Genomic DNA, 13,292 nt, shown 5'->3' with positions numbered 1-13,292 from the left:
TTAAGGAGGGCACTTGTGATGAGCACTGGGTATTTTATGCAACACTAAATACTCCTGAAACTAATATTACACTATATGTTAACTAACGAATTTAAATAAAAACTTGAAACTTATAAAAAAAAAGATAAAATAAAAATAAAATAAATGAAATGAAAAAAAGAGAAAGTCCATGTATGTACACTTTATTCACATATTTCTGGCATTTATGAAATTGCACACTGTGCAGAACGTTCCCAAGGAAAACCAGGTATGGGAGCTTCTGGTCTGTCCACCAAGATCAGCTCTTCCCAGGTTGTAGCTCCTACTGCTAGCAGATATTTCATGTGTAATATTGGAGGCACTGACTCTAGGAGATAAAGGCATGGACTTTGGAGTAACAGATCCAGCTCCAGCACAGACTCTACCACTTATTAGCAGTGTGGGCTGCTGTACGGGGAGCATGAGAAGCCTCCTCCCCTGTCAAACTGAGGGAAAAGGAGCTCCTCCCTCACAGAGCTGTTGGGAGGGTTATAAAAATCGATGCGCTATAGAGCATCTATAGAGTGCTCTATAGAGCACTTAACACACTCCCCGGGGTCTCAGTGAGTGTTTGCTCTCATTCTTAATAAATTCAGAGATGCTCTAAAGAGATTGTCTTAGGTTGGCCATACCACTTTTTAAAAAGCTGTTTTGTGGCTTCTTGAGATCAATATCAGTATATCTAGCCACCTCCCCCCCCCCCATCTACCCATCCAAAAGATGGTCTTGCAAATGTAAGTCAAGAAGTAAAATTAAGAAGAATATTGAGCCCTATTTCTGAAGTCCGTGGTGAATCAGCTAGAATGATCTTCCCAGCACACCTCCTGCCAGCTCAATTCAATTCAACAGAAACACTGCAGAATCATTCTGGGTAGAAGGGTGGGGAGAAACACAGATAGTCATGTAGAAACTCTGCTCTCCAGAACTCGGAGGCTGCTGGATTACAGAGAGGAGTTGATTTAAAAGATAGTATTGAGGAGAGCACCTTTTGGGATGAGCACTGGCTGCTGTATGGAAAATTTGACAATAAATTTCATATTTAAAAAATGTAAAAAAAGATAGAATTACTCAAGTGTTATGTTCTGCAGGGAATGAATCTAATTAGCACAAATACTGAAGAGGAGAAAAAGCTGTTATGGCCAAGGGCTACCTGGCAAGTGATTGCACTGATCATCCACGCTGCAAGTTTAATTTGCAATCCAGTGGCTTCTCCATTAATGGGTGTGTCTGTAACACATTAGAGTCCTCAAGGTATGTTTTATGCCTTCCTTTTTTTCAACCTCCTACACCCTCTGCTATTTGGTTTCCTACAATTCCTACAAATTGGCCCCTGTGCTCTGGCTTTAAATTCAGGGTTGGCTTTATGCACCCAGGGATTATCATAATACTCTGAAGACTGCAGCCCTCTTCAGCCTTCAACTACTGCTTTTGATCTTTCCATAGTGAAGACCTAATCGTGTCTTTTTGCAAATCGTTCGAGGGTATCTGTTGTTCCTCTAGTCCATGAGTTCTTCCGGGGTGAACACTCATTCATTCCAGTGTTGAAAAGACAATAGGAATTCAACGTGTGTTGAACAAATGATTTTTATTTAGATCAGTGACAAGATGAAAAAGAGATGCCAGAGGACGCATCACTACTACTTTTCAAGGACTTGGTATTGTACATAGCCTTGCCCTTAATCACCCATGAATAACCCATGAAAAGGAATAGTAAGCAAATCCCAGTGAATCATGTAACAGGGTTAGGCTTACGTGCTTTACTGAAAGTGACAACGGAATAAAGCATTGGACTTACCAGTCAACAGCTCCTTGTTTAGATTTTCTCTGCTTATAGAAAGAATATACTGCAAGAAAAATATAGTAGATACTGTTTACTTCTGAAGAATAGACAAATATTATTCATTATTATTCACATTATTCATTATTATTCATTCAGCAGTAGGAAATACTTAGCAGAAGTTTGCCAACTTAGTTTCATAACCATTTAGCTAATTAGCCTTTTAAAAATAAACACTTTAACCAAATACATATAAAACAAGGTTCAAGTTACAACTTTGGCTTTTTCAAGGTTTGATATTATAAAAACCAAATCCTTCTTTTATAGCAAAAATGTTATTTTTACTAAGATAGTTTTAACAACATCTTGTATTTTCATCTTAGATCTACAAATTGATGTGTTAGAAAAACTTCAGTAATGACAGCGACGTTGGAATAAATGTGGTTTTTCCTAAAGAGACTACCTGGAAGGCATTCATTAAATGTGAAAGGAATGTGTGTTGGGGGGGGAATGGTAATGGTGAGGAAATTGTGCATAGAAGCAGGGTCAGCCCTCCCTGGGACATGTGTTCTTTATTTCTGACTTTATAGGACAATTAAACAGGGCCGCCTGTTCCAAAAGGCACAGTGGGCACAATGCCCAGGGTCCACATACTTTTAGGGGTTCACGAAAATGTTTTAATTTTAGTTTATACTGAAATTAGAAGAAAAAAAAAATAAAGGTAATGAATCTATGAGAATGAATCCAGCCTGGGTTATTTTATTTTTATTTATTTTTTTAATGTTTATTCATTTTTGAGAGACAGAGACAGAGCATGAGAAGGTGAGGGGTAGGGAGAGGGAGACACAGAATCCGAAGCAGGCTCCAGGCTCTGAGCTGTCAGCACAGAGTCTGACATGGGGCTCAAACCCAGAGACCGTGAGTTCATGACCTGAGCCAAAGTTGGATGCTTAACTGACTGAGCCACCCTGGCACCCCAGCCTGGGTTATTTTCATCTTTGTACCAATGCCCTCCTAAAATCTAATTTTTAATATTTATTGTTTCAGAGGGAGAGGGACCCACAAAGGCGAAAGTGCCCACCTAGGGCCCGTGAAAGTCATAATACAACCTCACAGTTCAGGGTGAACCTATTCTTTAAAACTTTAAAGCATATGTTTCCCAAATTTTGAAACATCACATCATTTCATACAAATATGCTCATTTTATAAACCTTCACCTCATCCCAAAGTAGACATTTAATATTAACAGTGAACCCTACAGTTGGTGTAAAAACAATTCGGTCATGCTACAGAGGCAATGACTGGAGAGGGGCTTCCTGTGTCTTTGCTATGAATTAAAATGAACAGGACTTCATTCTCTGCCTCTTTTGTTCTGTTTTCCAGTCTTCTGTGTCATTAATGACCTAATTTCAATGGAAACCACACTTGCCATTCAAAATATGTTTGGAAACATTTAAATTAGGGAAACTCATATACGGAGGGAAACTATTCTTTCCTTATCAGCGGCCAGGCTTGGTTGACCTCCGCATCATTTGGGAACTGATACACACATGGGTCCTGTGGAGAGTCCCTGTCCTTCTACCCGGCATCTGCAGGCGAAAGTTAGAGCCTCCCCCATCAAGCCCCACTTCTCCAATGCCTATTCTAAAGAGTTGGTCTTATGAAGAAAAAATAAGAACAAACAAGTCTTCACCACACATGTTAATCAAATTATAGCGTTGTTCACCTTGAACTTATATAGTGATGAACATCCATTGTTTCTCAATAAGACTGGGGCGGGGGGGGGGGAACTGCATCTCTGGTGAAGGCTACAAAGAAATAATTCTCATAGTCCAGCTCCACATTTCCTATCTGGATAGCTTTATTGAACTTATTTATCACAACAATGACAAAAACAAATAAGAACTCTGGTTGTCAGCTGGCAGCCATAAATTTCAAATAGCAGCTCAAATGACTACAATTTACTCTATTTTGTGAGTCAGTATTCAACTGTCCTTACTCATCATATTGCATTTTAAAAAATCCTATGTATTCTTCCTAGACATATAGTAGAGTAATTATAAATGAATTCAACATTAATCCAAGACTGAAACTGGCTTCTGTCTGTTGCTGCTTAGTGACTCAGTTGTATTTTACAGACCAGGTTGTTTCAAACGAACCTTCACAAAAGTCCTTAATAAAATACAACAGTGATTAAAAAAAGAAGAAACAAGTCAGGAAGTATAAAGAGGTCCTTGTAACCAAAACATTAACAATGAAACCTAAAGGAAGTTTGATAATCTCCTTTGGAGATTTGTACAACAAGAGTTGCAGTGCTGACTTTTTCAGATATTTTAGAAAAACATGTTTACACCCTATATCCTGAAAGCCTGTAAAAGGGAATGTTTTCTACTAAGGGGGCTCTATTCCTCTATTTGGGGCATAGGAACTGGGGAGCTAGGGGAGGTGGGGGGGGATGGGAGAAATAGGTGAAGGGGATTAAGAGTACACTTATCCTGATGGGCACCTAGTAGTATATGGAAGTGTTGAATCACTATCGTGTGCACCCGAAAGTAATATAACACTGTATGTTAACTACACTGGAATTAAAATAAAATTAAAAAATTTTTTTCTCTGCATCATTAAAAAAAATTGGGGAGCTCTGACCTGCTCTGTATGTCAGAGAATATTTTGATAGTTCCCAGGACAATTTGGGAGGGAGATGGCTGGAATGAGCAAGACTGGAAGAGTCTGGACCCTGCCAGGGAGGAAAGGCAGAGAATACAACAGCTGGAGGAAGAAGGCTCAGAGAAGGTTGATGCCAACAGAAGATGGGCTGCCTGGGGATTTGCAGAAATCCTGGGGTCATGGGGAGGGCTTTTGACTTCCACAGGCTGTGGAATTGAGTGATTCAAGGCAATTTTATGTAGCTCTTAAAGGAGGCCCCATGTTCAACCCTGTCATAAGAGTAATGATGCAAACCAAAGAAAGAAAGGTGGCTGCAAATTTAGCACTGACTGAGTTCTTAAGAATTGAGAATGACAGGACCGTGGGTGAGTGATCACTTCCTGCTTCTTCTGTGTTGAAGGTCCCATATGGTAACTCCCACCAACAGCTTCACCCTCTTGGGCACCAGTAGAAATGAAGCTGTCCCACCCCCACTCCAGTGCTGGGGGTAAGAAACTCAGTTTGGTGCTCAGGTCCACTTCCCTCTGCTCATCTAATGTTCCGATATTCTGAACCACATTTTATTCCTCTGTCTACTCATACTTTGTTGACCCAGTCTCTGGGGAGGGAATGATGTCAGAATTGGCCTTCTTAGCTAACTCCCTGTGAATCCAAGACAAAGGTAGGGATGATTACTGTGGTCACTCTCAATTTAGCAAAGGCAATAATACAACTTAGCAATACTGCCCAGGACTCCTGGGAGCTCCTCCAACACCTATGTTGCGCTGGCCACTGTCCATGAGGACACCTGCCCGTGCCTCCCTTGATGTTGACCTCATGTACTCATGCAGCCTGTCTCATCATCCGTAAAACAAGGTGGTTGGATTCAAGGAATCCAAGGTTGCTGATCACGCTATGATTCTGTAATGCGAAAGTGCATCACAAGTGTTCTTACCCAATACACACTGGGCACTTAAATATTTATATATTTTTAGAGTTCTTGTCTCACCCAACTTCCGTCCATAGACGGATGCTCCTTTAATTGGGAGAACACTATTTTGCTGTCGATTTAATATTTAAACAAAATGTCCGCCTCAATCCTCGCTTTTTCCGTGAGGTCTTCTCGGAAAACTGAAGCTTCTTCCTTCTCCAAACCATACAGCTGAGCACTCCATCTCTCAGAAGAGTTCTTTTTGCAAGAACTTGATTACCGTCTGCCCTCAATGCTTACAAGCTCCTCTCCCAGTCCTCAGTAACCAGCACTAGCACGCAGTATGGAACACAGAAGAGTTAGTGTTTATGACAGGATACGTTTAGTACGTATAGCTTACCCTGGACTGCTATGTGTAAACCTTGTGTTCCTTTCCTACAACGCCAAGCCCAGCTTGGGGCCACTTGAACAGGACATGTTAATGATCCAAAACTGTTTATCTGATCAGGGATGATCAGTGGATCTTCTTCCCCTTCCTTCTCCTGCCTGGCTCATACATTAAGACTCTGTACCTATGTTTTTACCATGCCCAAAATAAGCAGGTTACTATTTTAGAAAGTCACTAAATGGAAAAAAAATGGATCTTTCCCCACTCCCTCCCATCTCCCATAGGCCCTTAGTTGTTGGAATGTTTTCCTTTCTGCCACTTTTTAAATACATGTTATCGAGTAGAACACACATGATATAACATTTACCATTTTAACTCCTTTTTAAGTACACAGTTCAGTGGCATTAAATACATTCACACTGTGTATGGGCATCAGCAACGTCCATCCACAGAAATCTTCATCTTATAAGACTGAAACTCTCTACACACTAAGCAATGGCTCCCCATTTCTCCCTCCCTCCAGGCCCTGGCAATCACCATCCTACTTTCTGTTTCTATGAATTTAACCACTCTGGATACCTCACATAAGTGTAATCTGGCATTTGTCCTTTTGTGAATGGCTTATTTCACTTAGTATAAAGTCCCCTCCAGTTTCAACCATGTTGTAGCAGGTGTCAGAATCTTCTTTTTTAAGGCCAAATAGTATTCCAGTGTATGTTGTATAGAAAACCTCCCTTCTCCTCTGGTGAATGTCTTCTTTCCTCCCACTTACTACCACATGCACAACACTCTGACACCAGATGTATCTCGCGGGGTGGGGGGAGGGGGGAGATTCCTCCACCAGGCCATTTCTCAGTGACACAAGCTGGCTGTCCCACAATTTAATCACTCTGACACTGTCTGCCTGGATAGCCTCAGATCCTAAAGGTTAGGGTTCAGTGCCATGAGATTGTACCCCCCACTCCCCCCCACACACACTTCAAATGCCAATGGCAATACAGTTTGCAACTGGGCTTCTAACCAGTCAGCTGTAAGTTAGATGTTCCCATGAGCCCCTCTTCAGGTTCAATTAATTTGCTAGGGCAGCTCGCAGAACTCAGGAAAACAGTAGACTTACTGTTTAAAGGGTACAGATAAACATCTAGATGGAAAAACGTGTAGGGCAAGATATGTGTTTGCCCTCTGTGGGTGAGCCATCTCCAGGTACCTCCGTGTGTTCATGAACCTGGAAGCTCTCTGAACCCCATACTTTTGGGATTTTTGTGGCAACTTCACCACATGGGCATGTTGGATCATTAACTCCACTTCCAGCCCCTCTCCCCTCTCTTCAGATGGGTGGGGCTGAAAATTCCAAACTTCTAATTAAGGCTTGGTCTTTCTGGTGACCAGCCCCCATCCAGGAGCCCACTGAGAGTTACCTCATTAGAACAAAAGACACTCTTATCACCCAGGAAATTCCAAGGGATTTAGGAGCTCTGGATTAGGAATTACAATCAAAGACCAAATATTAGAAGAAAAGATCTCCTAGTGCTCTTATCACTTAGGACATTACAAGAGTTTTAGAAGTTCTGTGCCAGGAACTAGGGGTAGAAACCAATATAGATTTTTTTATTATCTTACATACATGGACACCGCATTTTTTTTCTCCATTGATGGACATTTGGGTAACTTTCACTTTTTGGCTATTATAAGTAATGCTGCTATGAACATGAGTGTTCAAATATCTCTTCAAGTCCCTGCTTTCAGTTCTTTGGGATACATACCCAGGAGAGAAACTGCTGGATCATATGGGAAATTCTATTTTTAATTTTTGGAGGAATGGCTGCACTGTTTTCCACAGTGGCTGCAGCATTTTATATTCCTACCAACAGTGCGCAGGCATTCCAACTTCTCTACATCCTTTCCAGTGCTTGTTATTTCATTCTTGTTTTCTGAGAGTAGCATCCTAACGGGTGTGAGGTGCTTCAGCCACTTGTATCATCACAAGAGCCACACAGACTTTGTTCCCATGAGCACATGTGCTTTATCTCTTGCTGCCCAGAGTGTGGTCCATGGAGCAGCAGCATGGACACCACTTGGGTGTGTTTAGAATGCATCATCTCTACCTTCACTCTAGCCCTACAGAATCAGACTCCACACTTTAACAAGATCCCAGAGGAGTCTGAGAATCGCTAATCCACCTGCAGTGGGAGCTCTGTGGGAGCTCAGAGACTCAAAGAATATAAACTTCATTTGGGCTCTGCCTTTAATAAAATAAGGCCTTGTTGGAAAAGCAAGTTGGAGTTTTTCTCTGGTTGATAGCTGTTTGGTACACTCATTCTGTCTCAAAGAAACAAACTTAGAAGGTATAAATATTAGATAAAAATACATACTTTCCCCACTCCGTGTGTTACTATGTAAAGATAATAGAAACACAAAGCAGAATAATGGATTTTCTTTTGTAAACTTGATTTCACCAAATGGCCTCTGTTGTTTTAGAAATTATATAGCACTAAACACATTTTTGGTTCATTCTCTAAATTCCATTACAGTTAAATTTAGGGCAAGAGAGTCAGTTTGGAGAAGGTAACAACAGTGTAAAACCCTCTAGAGTTGTTCTTGCATTTTATGCTTGACAATAAATACATAGTAATCTTCTCTGTGTAACTGAAAGGAGATGGGAGAGAAAGGGTGTCCCAGGCCACCATGAACAATGCACAGAGGCAAAGAGCCTAATAGTGATGACAATGTAACTTACTTCTATTGAATGGTTATTAGAAACTGAGCCCTATTGTAAGCATCTCATCTCCTATGGATTAATTTATTAACTAGTGTATGTGTCCAAATTGCAGACCGACACAGGCAATGTCAAAGACAGATCTAGAGACAGCAAGGGCCAATAAGCTAAGGTCAAGTTCCAGACATTAGATTCCACTGTAAGTAAACATTATCTTCAGGGTAAACCAACCTGTGACTTGGTCCCATAGGGAACCGCAGACTTTTTTCCTGAAAGAGAGTGAATCATTCTTGCTCTCATGGGAATACCTTGGGCTACAATCTGAAATAAACCAAGAAATATCAATTTCAATTAGCATAATATGGCATCATAGAATAAGATAGATATCGGTTTTAAAATGTGAGTTTTCAAATATTTTCAAAAAATTAAAAAAATAATGCAAAGAGCCGTGGAAGCACGGTGTTGTAGAAACTTAAGGAAAGCTATGTTCCTGCAGAACTTAATTTTTGATTTTTTTAACCTTTAGCTTTTGGAATCGACTTAACTTTTATCTAGTCTAAATCACATATTACAATTAAGGAAAATGGGTCAGTGTCAGAGAGGCTGAATGATTTTCTCATGATCACAAAACAGAGCAATGCATGAGGAGTAAAACCCAGGACTCCCAAAACCCCATGCACGGTATTTTCCCACACACATATCTGAGGAAACTGGAAATAGAACTGACATCCATATTGGCTTATATGATCATTGAAAAGGCACTTTGTCAGCAAAAGTATAGCAGAAAAATATATTACTTCTGTTCATATTTCCAAGCTACTGCTAGACAGTGAGAAGTTTGGCAACGCTGAGACTACATGAGGACCCACAATTCTTATCCAAACCCTTGAGGGCACATCAGTTTCAGGATTTTAAAGTTTTCAAAATTTAGATAGGTAATTCTAAGGATATCACATAACACCCAGTGGACTCTGAGGCATCACCCCAAAACAGAGCACAAATATCTGTAGCAAAACATATTCACACTAACCGAGATTTTTTTTTAAGCCATAGAAAGCGTCACATCAGGTCAAGTTTGCTGCTGAATTAGTGATGAGAAGTTTTCCGTTTCCAGAGCTCTTTGGAGTATAGAATTGTGGGTAAGAGATTATGGACTTGTATGGTCAAAAGAATGAGGTTTGTAGGCCGGCCTCCTGTCATCCTGGATGCAACCTCAGGTCACACTTCCTGTAGGCTGAGACCCACCATTGGATTGCAAACCCAGTGTCGGAAGAGATCATCAGGGAGAGTCACAGGATCCCCCTGCCCTCATCATGCCCCAGTTCCCCAGGCTGCCTCAAGTGTCCAATGTTCACCCTCCTGCCAAATTTAGAAGTTTGAAAACCTTTGTAGACTGAGTTTCCATGCAAAGGTTCTTGACATTAATTGGTGCTTTGAGCCTGGATGAAATCAAGAGCATGCAATTGTTGGAAAATAGCAGGTATTATCTTTTACAAGGAAAATACATTAACAAGGTACCTGATCTTCCAGGCCAATGGCGTGCAAGGCTTGCCGTCCTCTATAAGAAAGGGCCAAGTTAATGCTTCTTCCACGTGCAAATTTAGCCACTCGGAGATCTAAGACATTGAAAGTAGACTCTGTATTACACACAGCTCATTATTATCTTAGGACAGAGTGAGCAGATAGCACCTGAATAACTGGTGCATTCAGGACCAAGTTAAAAGACCTTGTTAACTCCTTTAAAGAAAACACTAACAGTAGTAATTTTGTATTAAGTTAAATTTAGATAGTTGAGGTTAAAAAAAATGAAGTTCCTCTTTCTAAAAAAAAAATTTCTTTTTAAAATGTAAAGACATGGAAATGCAAGCTGATGCAGCCACTCTGGAAAACAGTATGGAGTTTCCTCAAAAAACAAAAAATAGAACTACCCTACAGCCCAGCAATTGCACTACTAGGCATTTATCCAAGGGATACAGATGTGCTGCTTCGAAGGGACACATGCACCCCCATGTTTATAGCAGCACTATCAACAATAGCCAAAGTATGGAAAGAGCCCAAATGTCTATTGATGGGCGAATGGATAAAGAAGATGTGGTATATATATACAATGGAGTATTACTCGGCAATCAAAAAGATGAAATCTTGCCATTTGCAACTTTGTGGATGGAACTGGGGGGTATTATGCTAAGTGAAATTAGTAGAGAAAGACAAATATCATATGACTTCACTCATATGAGGACTTTTAGAGACAAAACAGATTAACATAAGGGAAGGGAAACAAAAATAACATAGAAACAGGGAGGGGGACAAAACAGAAGAGACTCATAAATATGGAGAACAAACTGAGGGTTACGGGAGGGGTTGTGGGAGGGGGGATGGGCTAAATGGGTAAGGGGCACTAAGGAATCTACTCCTGAAATCATTGTTGCACTATATACTAACTAATTTGGATGTAAATTAAAAATTTAATTAAAAAATTTTAAAAAATAAAAAATAAAATTAAAAAAATAAAAATAAAAAAATAAAATACCTAAAGGACACACACACACACACACACACACACACACAAAGGAAAGAGAAAAATGATAGAGGAATGTTTTACAGTGGAAATATTTTTCTTGCTATTCTGAAATACCACTGATATACGATGGTTATATCAGTAAAAGAAAATGTAATGAGAAAGAAGTCAGAGAATCAGAACCACATCTCATAATTTTCAGTAATGTCTTACCTTCTCTAGCTTCATATACATCAACTTGGAAATTCCTCTTTGCAAGGAAGCATGCATTTAATGATCCAACCTAGGAATTAAAGCAACGTTTTTCATATTTTTATCTGACGTCACAAATATAGGGAATTTTTACTGGTAAAGTGCAGCATCATGTGTCATTGTATTTGTACTGTATTTGGCTGTCACATCGATTTATTCAGTCACTACCAGAAAGCACCATTGGAAAAATAGTGGGATTAACTCAGGATTAAACGGTATCATTTCAAGAGGTAGCTTTGGTGTTTTTTTTAAATTTTTATAGTGAGATATAACTTTCATACATAAAGATCTTAAAACGTGTACAGTTTACAGAATAGTTAGAAAGCAAACATCCATATAACCACCACTCTACCCATCCATACCTCCCCTACCTGCTCTCCAATTAAGATTCCCAGCCTTTCACCTATGAGTAAATGTTATTCTGACTTTTGTAATAACCCATCCTTGCTTCCTTATAGTTTTACCACTTAGGTATATATCCCAAGGCAGGATAGTTTAATTTTGTCTGCATTTGAATCACATAATTAGAATCACACTTATGTATCTTTTCTTCTTTAACTCAACATAATGCTTCTGAGATTCGTCTATACAGCTGCACGTAAACTCCAGGTCACCCACTTTCATTACTGTATGAGTCTTCATTGCATGAACATCTCACAGATTATTTAGCTGTTCTACTGTTGAAGGACATTTGAGCTGTTTCTGCTCTGGGAATATTTTTTCCCAGTTTTTTTCAAGTTTATTATTTTTTGTGAAAGAGAGAGTGAGAGCAGGGGAGAGGCAGAGAGAGAAAGAGAGAAAGAGGGACAATCTCAAGCAGGCTCTGCACTGTCTGCCCAGAGCCCAATGTGGGGCTTGAACTCATAAAACTGAGTTCATGACCTGAGCCGAAATCAAGAGTTGGGTGCTTAACTGACTGTGCCACCCAGGCGCCCCTATTTTAATCCAGTTTTATTGCAATATAATTAACATATAACATTGTATAAATTTAACATACACAACATCATGTTTTGATAAGTGTATACATTGTGAAATGATGGCCCAGGAATATTATTAACAATGCTGCAAAGAACATTTTTGTACATGTATTCTGGCGCAGAGGTGCATAAATTTTCTGCAGGGTTCATACGCAAAAGTGGAATTCCTGGTCAACGGTTTATGTATCTTCACCTTTATTGTGTCAAACTGTTTCGAAATTTTGTACCAGTGTGTTTTCTCAACAGCAGTTTCTGACAGTCTATTTTTGCCAGCACTTGGTGTTCTCAAACTTTTAAATCTTCTGGTGAATGGGTAAGATAGGAAAGCACTTGGTTTTGATCTGCATATGACTGACTGCTAGAAAGGTCAAACTCTTTTTCATATACTGACTGGCTGTTTGGATCTCTTCCATAAAGTGCCTGTTTAAGCCTCTAGCCTATTTTCTATTGGATTATCTGTCTTTTTTTCCTACAGATAACTTGAGTTATTCATAGATCTGAGTATAGTCTTCATCATTTTTAAATGTTGCAAATGTCTTCTTACATTCTGTGGCTTCCCTTTTAAACTTTATAATATCTTTAAAGAATTTTTTTATTACTGAAGTATGATGACATATTGTTCTATTCATTTCAAGTGTGAGACTCTACAGTGGCTTTTAAAAAGGAGTTCTTTATTTTAATGCAGTCACCTTTATCCATCTTTGACATTATTAATAATGCATTTGGTATCTTGTTTAAGAAATGTTTTCCTACTTTGAGATTATGAAGAATTTTTTGTCTGTTGTCTTCTGAAGACTTTATAGTGTTGCCTTCTGACAGCTTTATGTAGGTTATAGCAATTTATTTACCGCCTCATTGCTAACAACTTATATTTTGTAAGATCATCCATATTCAATGATCACACCAGAATTTTCAGCAACATTGAATGTTGTTAACTAACTCTCTTGTTGACACCCTAACCTTCCTTTCTTTTCCAGTTGTCTTCATACATCTCTGGCCATTCCTTCTTTTTCTCTTTCATCCTTGCAAGGAAAGACCGTCAAACATTGGAGTTTCTCAAGCTTCCAGC

The 13,292-nt window shown here is 39.5% G+C and overlaps 1 protein-coding gene across 1 annotated transcript in view; it reads right to left on the bottom strand.

The window, feature by feature from the left end:
* The window catches only part of KMO (kynurenine 3-monooxygenase), a 57,781-nt gene that overhangs the window by 25,339 nt on the left and 19,150 nt on the right, over positions 1-13,292 (bottom strand). Inside the window, 4 exon segments of the mRNA XM_040451803.1 lie at positions 1,814-1,862; positions 8,708-8,797; positions 9,995-10,092; positions 11,208-11,277. Of these exon segments, the coding sequence (XP_040307737.1) occupies positions 1,814-1,862; positions 8,708-8,797; positions 9,995-10,092; positions 11,208-11,277 (307 nt within the window).

Source organism: Herpailurus yagouaroundi, unplaced genomic scaffold (assembly GCF_014898765.1).
Source record: "Herpailurus yagouaroundi ecotype Mexico unplaced genomic scaffold, PumYag 205, whole genome shotgun sequence".
In the NCBI taxonomy this organism is placed as follows: domain Eukaryota; kingdom Metazoa; phylum Chordata; class Mammalia; order Carnivora; family Felidae; genus Herpailurus; species Herpailurus yagouaroundi.
Note: the sequence above shows the minus strand (reverse complement) of the source record. Positions and strands in the feature narration are given on the sequence as shown.